The following is a 12,858-nucleotide window of genomic DNA, read 5'->3' as shown; positions in this document are numbered from 1 at the left end:
TCAATGACTCAGGTGTATTGAGGGATTGTCTCTCTGAAAATGAGAGATGCATTTAATATGGAGTCCTATCAAATATCACTCCTAAATGTTGCAGACCACATTCTGCAGATTTCATAGTGGTATACACAGTAGTATAACTGGATTTTTGGCACTTAATGAACCAAGATTTTGAAGTAAAATTCCAATTTTATTCCCATACTTGTGAATGTGCAATTGTGAACCCCAACCTTATAGAAAATTATTAATCACCAGTGAACAATATGGAAAAAATACTTATGTACATGTAAAAAGTCAAAATTGGTACACTCAGATCAGTATTAATGACCACAGTGATCTTTTCCAAAAACCCTTGGTTTTATCATAATTATTCCAACAGTTTCCAAACTTACACATATTTGTTCTTTAAATAAATACTTAATAAGACCAGCCCCTCATATATGCTGCTCCAATCCTGATGGGGATGTAGACATTTGAGTTTTCTATAGAGCAAACAAAAGATTCATTTGAACATTGGAGGTCTTAGACCAACATTTGAAATAGATGGAGCTAGGTTCTTAATTTTCCAAAGATGGAGGAGAGTTTCTAACTCTTCTTCTTCTTCTCTCTCTTTTTTTTTTTGCATTAGCAGAGATGATGATGCAAATGTGTTAGGTGGAAAGTTCAATTACACCCCCGTTTTGCTATTGAATATTGGATGAATGGTACAGATACTAAGGCATAGACTGTAGAATGTAGACAGAGTTCAAATGAGAATTGGGTTTGAATTATTGAATAATTCCCAACACTTAGGGCCTGAAGGTGTTCAGGAGAAGGCATGAATATTAGTCAATTTTGAGTTCACAAAATAATGGATCTTGAATGTCCTCAGTATTCCTAAGAATTACTGGGGTTGGACCTTGTGATCCTTCTGCCTCAGTCTTTGATTACCCGGAATTACAGTCCTGCACCATCCCAAGACTGAGTTGTGATAAATTGGAGGACATACATGGAATTGATCATTTTATATTTGTGTGGTCACCTTTCTGCTGCTTGCAAGACTATTCTGACACTTTAGATCTTTGCACATTTGAACATAGTGCACCCGCACAGGGTCATCAGGACTTCTCTGGCATGGAGTGCTTGAAATACTTGAAATGAAGAAAATCCATTTCTAGAATATTTTGTCTGAAATAATTCTGCAGGACTGTTGGCCTGTATGATATGTAGCCAATGAAGTCCCTCATCCATTCCAAAATATTCTTGTAAAAATTATTATATTATTAATTACTATATTTTCAAATGTGTGTCCCTGAGAAAGCAGAGGATAGACTTCCTGATCTTGCCTGAAGTTTCCAAGTCACCAGGCACCTGTATGCACACGTATCACCTGCCTGGAGCTGTCTCAGCTGACTGTCTTCCTGTAGGTTTGGCAGCACCCACCTCCCTTCTCCTCCAAGGAATCTGCCTTAGGAAGGGGCATTTCCTAAAGGGAGACTTTTCTCAAAGGGACAATGTTCTTTTTTGCTCATTAGCATTTTGTCCACCTCCTAAGGGACAATGACATATGCCAGCACCTTCTGATGGTTGTTCTTTGATCATATGAGACCCTCTGCAGTCCTTGGACTCTGTGAATGATGTGTCCAAGTCTGCAAATGGGGACTTTCCTTGGTGATCTCCTTCTGCCCTGACCCCATGTCAGATGTCACCTGTCTCTCTCACATTGATGACTAAGAACCACAGTGCGGGGAAATACGGGGAATATTTATCTCAGGACAGAAGGAACTCTCAATGTTGGTGTTCAGAACATTTCTCAACCTCAGCCCAAACATCCAGGGGCACCGCCCTACAGCTCAAACACATAATGATCTGATTATTATCTGACACGAAGAGGATTGTAACTAATGGGGATCCTTCCCTCATCCCTGTCAGGTGGGAATTTTTTTACATTCTCTCAGTCTCTAGTGTGACCTTCTTTCTCTCTCATTTTTTTTGTTTTGTTTAGCAGTTTGGACATGAAGCTTGGCCTCTCATGGGATATCTGATTTAAAAAAAATTCACTGCATCAGTAAATTTACTCAGCTGTCTTACTGTGGTGATGCAATGTCTTACTAGAACTACTTTTAGAGGAGGAAAAGTTTATCTGGGCTCAGCGTTTTAGAAGTTCTAACTGTGGCTGGCCAATTCCATGGCTCTGGCCCAAGGGGAGGGAGAACAAAATGGCGGAAGGGCCTGGAGGAGGAGAGCAGCTCAGGATAGGGCACCAGGAAGCAGAGAGACCTCATCTCACCAGGGACAGGTGAGCAGGTGGAACCCCTCCTCCAGCAATACCCACCTGCCTACAGTCACCACCCAGTGAGTCCATTCAAGTGGATTAATCCATTTATTAGTTTACAGCATTGTCATTTTATCATTTCATCTCTGACTATTCTTGCATGATCACCCATAGGAGCTTTGGAGGGACACCTCATAACTGACCACAGCACACTCACATCTGCAATGTTGCAGCCCATCCCTTCCCCTATCCTAACCCTTAACTAAAATGACCTCCTGATTTCTTATAGATCCTGATTTTTATTTTATTTTTTTTTTAAATTTTATTTATTTATTTATTTATTTATTTTTTTTTTTATTGGTCGTTCATAACATTACATAGTTCTTAATACATCATATTACACGGTTTGATTCAAGTGGATTATGAACTCCCGCTTTTACCCCGTATACAAATTGCTGTATCACATCAGTTACCCTTCCATTGATTGACATATTGCCTTTCTAGTGTCTGATGTATTCTGCTCTGATTTTTAATATGTACAGTGAAGTAGGCATTTCTTTGCATTTAAATCCTCATTAATGTATTCAAAGACTCATATTTGAGCATATATGATCAAATTTATTAATCAATTAGTTATACAGGAATAGCAGGAAAGATGTTCAAGAGAATAGACAGCAATTCTCTAAGACAGTGCTGAGGGCCATTTCCAAGTGAGAATGACATATTGATATTTCCTTGCCAGCGTACCCCATGTTAAATGGACTTGCCTTGGAAATTTGCTGTGACCTTGCATGTGTGTTTGAGAAAGGTGACCTGCTCAAAGACCAGGGCAGATCCGGGTTTAGAGATGATCAGGTTTGAGGAAATTAGGTAAACAGCTGTTAAGGATTGCTTTTAAAGGTGGTTAACAGATCTGTTTGTTTACTTTCACCTTTTTACTCACCTCCAAGTTTCAGATGTTCCCCGTACGGACCACCAAATGCCAATGTCTTGGCTTGACACTGAATCACGAGCCACTCACAGCTTTGTAGATCCAAAAAGCAATTCTTTATTCCCGACCTCACACCGACCATCTACACACACGTTCTGGTCAAATATCTAATAAGCCGCCGCCCCAAATCACCTACTCCACGAGGCTTTTTTCCAAATCCCATTTGAATCTCACGAGAACTCAAGGGGAACAAGCAGCAGAAACACCCTAATCCCAGCAGCAATAATCTTCAACCTCCAACTTCCCTAAAACCCGTATTGTCTCAGACCGGGAATGCCCTAAACTTGTCTTAAACCGGGAACGCCTTAAACTCATGGAGCGGGAAACTTCCTCAAACCTGATGATCTCTAAACCTGGATCCGAGTGGTCTTTGAGCAGGGTCACCTTTCTCAAACACACATGCAAGGTCACAGCAAATTTCCAAGGCAAGTCCATTTAACATGGGGTACGCTGGCAAGGAACTATCGATGCGTCATTCCTACTTGGCAATGACCCAGAGCAAGACACAGTTTGCTCCTTCTCAGAAATGATGAAATCATAATTTTAAACAGAGAGTCTTTTATCATCATGTGGATGATTCTGACGTCCTTTAGAAAATGATGTTGCAAACATATCTGATCTCATTAGGATCTGTGAATATTAAAAAAAAAAATAAAGTATCACCAAGCTGATCTCAGTTGCATGACATTGGGTAGTCTTTGAATGAAAAGGAAAGATCCACTTTTGGGTAGTGGAGTGCAGGACCGCTCACACACAGCTCTTCTCTCTGGACCTTGTCTGTTCATGTATGGTTTCCACAGGGATCATTTTCATAAGAAAATCTACATTTCCAAGGTCACCCATTCTTTGAAACATTCTAAAGGGCATGTGTATGTGTGCAACAAATTATAAATTTTGTGCCTGAAGCAATGGTGCATGGTTGTAATCTCAAGAACTCAGCAGGCTAATGGATGGGGATCTCCAGTTCAAGGTGAGTTTCTGAATCTTGGATGAGATGTCAGAATAGAGTAAGATGGGATGGAGATGTAACTCAGGGGTAGAGAGTCCCTGGGTTTAACCCGTATATCCCCACATCCAAAACAGTAGTCTTTGAGAAATCTCCTCTAGGGTTATAGAAGATTTTCCAAGGAGGGTAGTTTATTTACACTGGAACTCACCAATGTTAAGGTTATTCCATTCTCCATGGCTTCACAGAAAGCTCTCCCACTTTCTCCCAACTTAAGAACCCCACTCTGAAAATTAATAGAGTGTTGTTTGTTCCATGTTTTCAACACATATACTCATGTGTAACCCGAAGGAGGGAACATTTCATTCATTCATACATATGCCAAGTATCATAAGGGGAAAAATACCTAACAGAACAAATGTCAGGAAGTATAAACCTCAAGTGTCTGCTCATCAGGCAAGGTCCTTAGACATCAGGACAGTTATCTGGGAAAGAGAAGGAAAGGAAAAATCTAGATCAGTGGGGTTGCTCAATGTCTAAGTATTTAAATTTTGCAAATGAAAGATATGAATTAAGCTCCCTGTCCTTTGGTTCATTTCAGAATACAATACAGGAACAGGGAAAGTGACTTTACCTGTTTCAATAACATGTCTTATGTGTTCCTTTGGAATGTTATTTTCCACTGTAAGCTCTTCAAACTTGTTTTGCACATCTTCACTCCAATTGTCTTCCTGAGCTGTTTTGCATGTGGGATAATGTGGAACAAGTTTCTGTTAGAAAGCTTCCTCTGGGTCTGAGGTAGACCAGTTGATCCCACCATCTCCATGCTCTGACTCATATTACTTCCAGTCATTTATGAATGATATGGGAACGTGGGTAAATTCAACTTATGGAAATCGTATCATCCTGTAATTCTTAGGACAACTGAGGACATTCAAGATCTTTATTGTGTGAACTCAATCCTGCCTAATGTTTTGGTATTATCAGGGGCTAAGCTTTGGAAATTATTTTATACTGTGCCTTCTCCTTTCAAGTCTATCTACATTCTAGAGTCTATGCCCCAGGATTCTGGATCGTTTATCCAATATTCAATAGCACAAGAGGAGTGGTGTTGATCTGAACATTCCACCCAGCACATTAGCATGCTCATCTCTGCTAATGCAAAAAAAAAAAAGTAAAGAGAGAGAGAGAGAGAGAGAGAGAGAGAGAGAGAGAGAGAGTTTGAAAGTTTTAGAAGGGCATCACAGTAGGGCATGATGTGAAATGTTTCTCTATTTTCTGGAAGGCAAAATACACCTGGGACAAGTCAAAGTTTAAATTTAAGAATATATCACAAAAAAATGATAATGATAATGCAAATGCAAATGCTAGCCTCTTGCCAATTTATGATTTTTTTTGTTTTGTTTTGTTTATTTTAGACCAATGCTATTTCAGTGATCTAGTTGAATTGTCCCTGGGTCAACAACAACATTAGATCAACCACAGCCAATCACTCTGAAAGTATTAGGACACTTGCTATAGAATCTCCACCAAGGGCAATTGTGAGGATCCTGTCAACAGCTAAAATACACTGGTCCTTTCTTTTTATCTCCACAGAGACTTGAGAGCTGATGTCTGAGTACCAATAATATTCACCTCTGGGCAGAATGAACTTCTCTGCATGTTCTGAGCCTTGTAGCAACCAAATTTCTAAGAGTGTAAATTTCCTTTGGATTTTCCCCATTCTCCTGATAAGCAGTCCAAGTGAATAACTGAGTTGATCTTACTATTTGAGCCCTTCAAGTATCAGATTCCTTGTTGATTGGAGCTCTCGCTCTCCTCTCTGTTTCCTGAATCAGAGCACCCTACTCTTCCACCAAGGTTTCCAAATCCCCAGGGACCCGTCTTCAGTTATTGGAGTCTGCCTAGCGCTCTCTCTATCTCTCTCTCTCTCTCTCTCTCTCTCTCTCCCTCTCCCTCTCCCTCTCCCTCTCCCTCTCCCTCTCCCTCTCATCTTCTCCATCTTTCTTTCATAATATATATCAACACAATAACCCAGAAGGAACTATCTCTAATCCTGATTCTTGGGGACATATCTGAAACTCACTCCCAACCCCTGCAGTACATTCATGCACCTGAACCACAAAAATATTTAAATATTGTCAGAATTATGAAAACCGACATTTTTCAGGCCAAACAGACCCTTAACTCTCATTCATATTAGAAGAAACATTTTATTCCATGTTGTAAGCCTCTCTCATTTTATTATTTTCTTTTTTTTTTCATTTTTAAGCACAGTCTTGATAAATAGCCTGGCATCTTAAGTAACGTCTGATAAAAAAAAAAATTCTGTTACATCATAAAAGAACACTTTTTAGTAAGGGTTTTCACTGTTTTGATACAAAGACATTATAAGTACAATTTTAGAGAAGGAGAATTTTTATTTAGGCTTATAGTTTCATAGGTTCAGTTCAAATTTTGATTTGGGCTCATGGTGGGCCAACTCCATGGCTCTGGCCCAGTGGGTGGCAGAACAAAATGACAGAAGGGCCTGCAGGAAGACAGCCACTTAGGGCAGGGTACCAGGAAGCAGAGAGAGCTCTGCTCACCAGAGACAGGATAGAAACCCCACGGCACAGCACAGGGACCCCCTCCTCCAGTCACACCCCACATGCCCAGCCACCACCCAGTATGTCCATTCAAGTTGATTAATCAACTGATTAGATCACAGCACTCATACCCAATAATTTCACCTCTGAACATCATTCCATTGTCTCACATGAGCTTTTGGGGTCCTTTCACATCTAAACAAGAACACACTCACATCTGTGTGATGTTGCAGCCCATCTCTTCCTATGTACTCATGATACGTTCCACAGTCATTACACAATCATCCTTAACTAAAATAGTCTCCTGTCTTATGTAGACCCACTGTTGAATATTGCACCAGAGTAGATATTTCAGTAGATATTTCTGTGCATTGAAATTCTCATAAACTTATCTGAAGATGCATGGTGGTGCATATAAGGTCAAATTTATTAATCAATTTGGAACACAGGAATAGCAGGAAAAATATAGAAGAGAACTGACAAGAAATCCCTTAGACAGAGTTTGGCCCTTTACAGAAAAGTAGAAATTACCATTTCAATAAAAGGGGGGCATAATTTTATCTTCCTAGAGATGATCTCTGAGACCTTGAGAAGATGATGTTGCAAACATTCCTGATCTCATTAGTATCTGTAGGAATCAAAAGCAAAAGAAATTAAAATATTGCCAACCTGATCTTATTGGCATGATATTGGAGAGTGCAAAGGAAAAATCCAATCCTGGGTAGTGGAGTGCAGGAATGCTCACACATAACTCTTCTCATGGAACTTACATATTCATGTATGGGTTTTACAGGGGTCACTTTCATAGGAAAGTCTATTCTTTCAAGGTCACTTCTTGCTTTGAGGGACCCTCAGGTGCATGTGCATGTGTGCAACACATGATTTTTTTTTTTTGTGCCAGGACCAATGCTGCATGCATCTAATCCCAGGATTCAGAGACTGTGTCAAGAGCAGGAAGATCTCAAGTTCAAGGCCAGCTTCTAAGTCTTTGAGGCCATGTGAAAATAAAGAATGAGATGTGGTAGAGATGTACCTCAGTGGTAGATTTTTCCTGGGTTAATTCTCTATTACCATTGCCTCCAAAATCTGAAAGCTTTCGAGAAATCTCCTTCAGTAATGTTGAAGATTTTGCTATTGCAAAGTAATGAATTCACCAATGTTAATACTATTCCATTCTCCATGGCTTCACAAAAATCTCTCCCACTGTCTCCCAATAAAAGAACCCATTCTGAAAACTAAAGGGATGCTGTTTTATCCATGTTTCAAACACATTTAATTATCTGTAACCCTGAAGGAGGGACCATTTCACTCATTCACACATATGCCAAGTATCATAAGGGGAAAAATACCCAACAGGACAAAATGTCAGATTGTACAAACCTCAAGTATCTGTTCATCAGGCAAGATCCTTAGGCAGCAGGACAGTCATCTGTGAAAGAGAAGGGAAGGGAAAGTCTAGGTCACTGTGGTTGCTCAATGTGTAATGATTTGCATTTTGCAAATAGAAGATATGAGTGAAGCTCCCTCTCCTCTGCTTCATTTCAGATTACTACAGGAACAGGGAAAGTGACTTTACCAGTTTCAATAATATTTCTTATGTTCTCCTTTGGAATCTTCAATGCCACTGTCAGCTCTTCAAACTTCTTCTTCTGTTCTTCAGTCAGCCTGTTTTCCTTAGCTGTGTTTTATGGGGGATAGCATGGAAGAGGTTTCTGTTAAAAAGCGTCCTCTGGGTCCCAGGTAGACCAGTTGATCCCACCAACTAAGAGTACTTCCAGGTCATTCATGGGTGACATGGGAACGTGGGTAAATTCCACTTATGGAAATCATATCATGTATAATTATTAGGACTACTGAGGACTTTCAAGACCCTTTATTGTGTGAATTCAAGTCTGCCTAGTATTTTTGCATTTTCCAGAACAATTCCAGGGCCTAAGCTTTGGGAAATATTCTGTACTGCGGTTTCTCATTTCAACTCTGTCTACGTTCTACAGTTAGTGCCCCAGTATTCTGGACAATTCATCCAATATTCAATATCAGAAGAGGGGTGGTGTTGATCTGAACTTTTCAACTAGCACCTTAGCATGGTCGTCTCTGCTAATGCAAAGCAAAAGCAAAACAAACAAAAAGAAAAAAAAACAACAAAAAAGAAGGTTTTTTTTTAATCTTTGATAAAATAAGTTTCAAGCTGCATCAATTTCAAAGGTATATCTATGACCTCAAATGTTCAAATTCAGCTTTTGCTTGCTCTGAGGCAAGACACAAATGTCTCAATCCCTGGAAGGAATGGAGTAGCATATGTGATGAGTGGTGTTCTTGAGTAATGTTAAGTTTTGAAAGCATTCAAACAATTATGATAAGATGAAGGGTTGATGGTCGAGATCAGTATGGTCATTAATACTGAAATGAGTGAAATTAATTTGAATTTTAATATACATAAGTATTTTTCCATATTATTCATTGGTGCTTTATAATATTCTATAACAATTGATTCAGCATTGCATATTCACAAGTGTAGGCATATAATCTGAATTCAACTTCAAAAAAAATAAGAAAGAAAAAAGAAATTACTATGATGTGCTTCAAAGGGTAAATGTCACTTATACTTACCACTAACATTAGTTATATGAGTAACCTTGCCTTTTCCATCCACATGTATATTATAAAATATTATGATACCATTGGAGAAGTACTCGATTCGGAAGAAATTTTGTCCTGCATCTGTCATTGAAAAAGAAACACTTTAAAACTCTAAATTATCACCTTTCTTAAAAAGTCATTTAGTGTGAGTTGCTGGTAACACACTATCATGGACCCTTTTTCCCCAAAAATCTCTGTTTCACTAATGTTCCACGTCCTGAGTTAGAATCAGGCACAGAAGCTGCAGAGAGAGGCCAACAATTCCATGTCCCCGTCTAAACAGGGTAGAGTCCCCATCCTTGGATTTGCCTAGGCGTTCACGGATGGCAACTGGTTTCCTGAGAGCCAAGATCCTGGTTGCAGGATCTGCAGAATCATGGTAGGTTGGGAGCTCACATTTTCTAACTCATCCCACAGAACCAATTTTCAAATCCTCAGCAATTTTCTGAACCAATTATGCAGTCTAAGCAATATTATCATGTAATTCCACCCAACTCAAATCAATATATAACATTCAACTTTTCAACTTTAAGCATAGAAAGAGCTAAATCTCTCTAACTCACTCTCTCTCTCTCTCTCTCTCTCTCTCTCTCTCTCTCTCTCTCTCTCTTTCTCTATCTCAGAGAAATAGATGTTCTCTGATCAAGACTAGAATACCACATGGGACATTTTTGTCTCCATCAATTGAAACATGTAGGCAATTGGTCTTTCAATATTATAGCATTTGTTTTTGAAAATTTGTTATATCAAAGCAAACATATAGAAGTCTCTATTATTTTTTTGTGTTGCCTTTTTCTGAAGTTCAAATTTGATTGAATTTAGTGGAAATATTTCTCTGTTATTTTCACTCTTCTCATTCTTACTTTTTGCGATTTCAGACTGTCGGATCATAAATCCTTGATAATATGTCTATTACACATCTTTTTAATATTCAGATCATTTGTTCAATGAAAAGAAAGAGTGATCATATCTGTCAGAGAAAAAGGCTAATTTTGTACAAATGTTCAACAGCTTTCCATGCAGAGAACCTCATGAGGTATATAAAAGGGTTTCCTTCTGACACATCATTAATACCAACACCCCTTATTCGAACACTCTGGTGACTCCAATGGTCACATGTTCACTAGCCTTTCCAAGGTTGATGAGGAAGGAGAAGTTTGCTAATGGTGGCGAGTGTCCAGACCCCCTGATGTGTGTGCCCACCAAGACCACAAATATGAACACTGCTCAGGGCATGGGCCATGCATTTCACATTGGAGCAAATACTCACACTCGGCTTCATAAACATCATGAGGTCCTTTTGTGGCAACCACTGAGACCTTCTGACACTCCCCATTGGACCTTAAAAATAAACCAAGAGAAGGTTTCTTTTTCCTCATCTATTCTTGCAAAAAATTTTGTATTGGGCTTGAAGAAGACCCAATACAGATAACTCAAAATTCAACTCACCTTCACCTTCATCAATAATCATTTATCAGGAGGTGTTTGGTTTCATATGGTCTTTTCAATATTTTTTTTAACATCATCAGCATTTTAAGAGATGCATCTTTGAAAACTTCAATGACCAATTGATGTTGAAACTCATGGTCTGAATTGTAACAGACTCTGATTCCTATGAATGATTTCTCATTTTTAATTTCTCCTGGGTCTTGGTTAAAACATATTCAAGTCTTTCAGGATGTAATTGTCATATATGTGAAGTTATTTCAAGGACCGGCAGAGCAGTTTATTTATACACACTTTGGCATTGGTGTAACGATTGAGTCTTTCTTGTGTGCAATCATTTCAATTTGAACCATGAAGATGAGACAGTCTATATACACCTATATGTTCCATGTATATTTTATATAGATTTTAAATATTTGCCTCACTATTCCAATATCCACATAATACTAATCATCCTACAAATATTAACTTCCATGTCAAATATATATCGATTGTTTCAATATCATCATATAAAATGTCAGCTGGAGAATCATGATTGTCATGGATTAATGTGTACATCCTGCTCTTTTGAATTCATCCTTAAAGCTAACGGATGCAGTCTATTTGCAATAGACAGAAAATGGAAAGTGTCCAACACACATGCTGGGGTCACATGGACCTTTGCACTCAGCTCAGGATTCCAAAGGAAGAGTCTTTGCTCACTTTCTCGGGGTCTCTATGTAAGAAATGTGGTTCAACAGGATCTCAAAACCACAATATCCTTCAAGAAAACACCACTAGTGGTGAGTCTCTAGGGTGTTCCTGTTGATGTCCAGCTTCCTCACAAGCAAGAACACACATACACGAGAGAGGTCAGAAGACTCAATTCCGTAAGCATCATCAAGACATCTCACCATGGATTGGAGCCCAGCCCATGTCAGAAGTGAACTCTTTAGTTCCTTAACATGGGGACAATTTCCACTTACTTAATGAAGAAGGTGACGGCTAACTTCTCACATCCATCAATACATTCAAGGTGACGTAAATGGAGTCTCATATCTGCATCTTCACTAATCTTCTCTACATGATTGGCTGCCAAGAGAATGATGCGCCAGTCCCCGGTGATCTGCAAAGGAAAAGTCCCCTGGGAATGGCTACTGGCTCCTCCTTCTTGTCTCTCATCCACACTTATTAGAACCATGACAGCTGGTTTAGCTCAGTAGAAAACAACAAACCCAGTCAGGAGGTAGCCAAGCAAGCTCTGCTCTCCAGAGGAAGAATCCCATCAGATAAGGTCAGATTCTCATAGGGAGCATTGAATTCAGAGGCTCTGAAACAGCTAAGCATCAGCACCAAGTGTTTGGGAACTAGTAGGTGACACTGTGTCACCTTAACATTTTATTAACTTACTTACTTCAGGAGGAATGTGATAGTCACAGAAAGAATAAGAATTCAGAAGTAAAGAAAGATCATCTCATGATTAGAGATATATGTGGACTCAGATGCTCCTAAAATCCCATGTCACTTAAAATTGAGATATTTGGGGAGAAAGAGAGAAAGAAGGAGCGAGGAAGAGATCACCCCAAAGATCAGCCCATCCAGATACCTCTGCTGGGTCGACCTGGGATGAAGCAGAAATCAGAGCAAATCCGAGAGCGAGCAGAAAGGTCTTCATCTTGATGAGATCTGTCTTCCTGTCCTTCAGGAGATCAGGGTAGATGAGCGATTGAAGAGAACGAGTTTGGTGCCTCTTTATATAGTATTGATGGTTGGCATGAGCAGCAATGGATCCATTGTTTTTCATCGTGAACCTTATGTCTGCTCAGTGTTTCCTGGTTGGCTTGGATGGGCTGTCCAGGACCTTCTGTTATTGAACTAATGAGATTAATATTAGCCAAAGCTTAAGTTCCCCCAGATAATTGACCTTTATATAAGACTCATGCACAAAGCCTGTCATTGACTCCAAGGACATTAATGTTTATTTCCTTTTTGCTTCTGATGGCTCTCATGGAAGATC

At 39.3% G+C, this 12,858-nt stretch overlaps 1 protein-coding gene across 1 annotated transcript; it reads right to left on the bottom strand.

Annotated features, from left to right (window-relative positions):
• Nucleotides 1-8,185: 8,185 nt before the first annotated feature.
• On the bottom strand, nt 8,186-12,645 carry LOC144250721 (lipocalin Cav p 2.0101-like). Its single transcript, XM_077793671.1, has 6 exons — nt 12,448-12,645; nt 11,828-11,967; nt 10,687-10,757; nt 9,387-9,497; nt 8,353-8,454; nt 8,186-8,205 (listed from the first exon to the last, which is right to left on the bottom strand). Exons 1-6 carry the CDS (start codon nt 12,643-12,645, stop codon nt 8,186-8,188), a joined length of 642 nt encoding a protein of 213 aa, XP_077649797.1.
• Nucleotides 12,646-12,858: the final 213 nt, after the last annotated feature.

This window comes from Urocitellus parryii, chromosome X (genome assembly GCF_045843805.1).
Source record: "Urocitellus parryii isolate mUroPar1 chromosome X, mUroPar1.hap1, whole genome shotgun sequence".
Lineage (NCBI taxonomy): Eukaryota > Metazoa > Chordata > Mammalia > Rodentia > Sciuridae > Urocitellus > Urocitellus parryii.
This window is presented reverse-complemented; position numbering and strand designations above follow the sequence as displayed.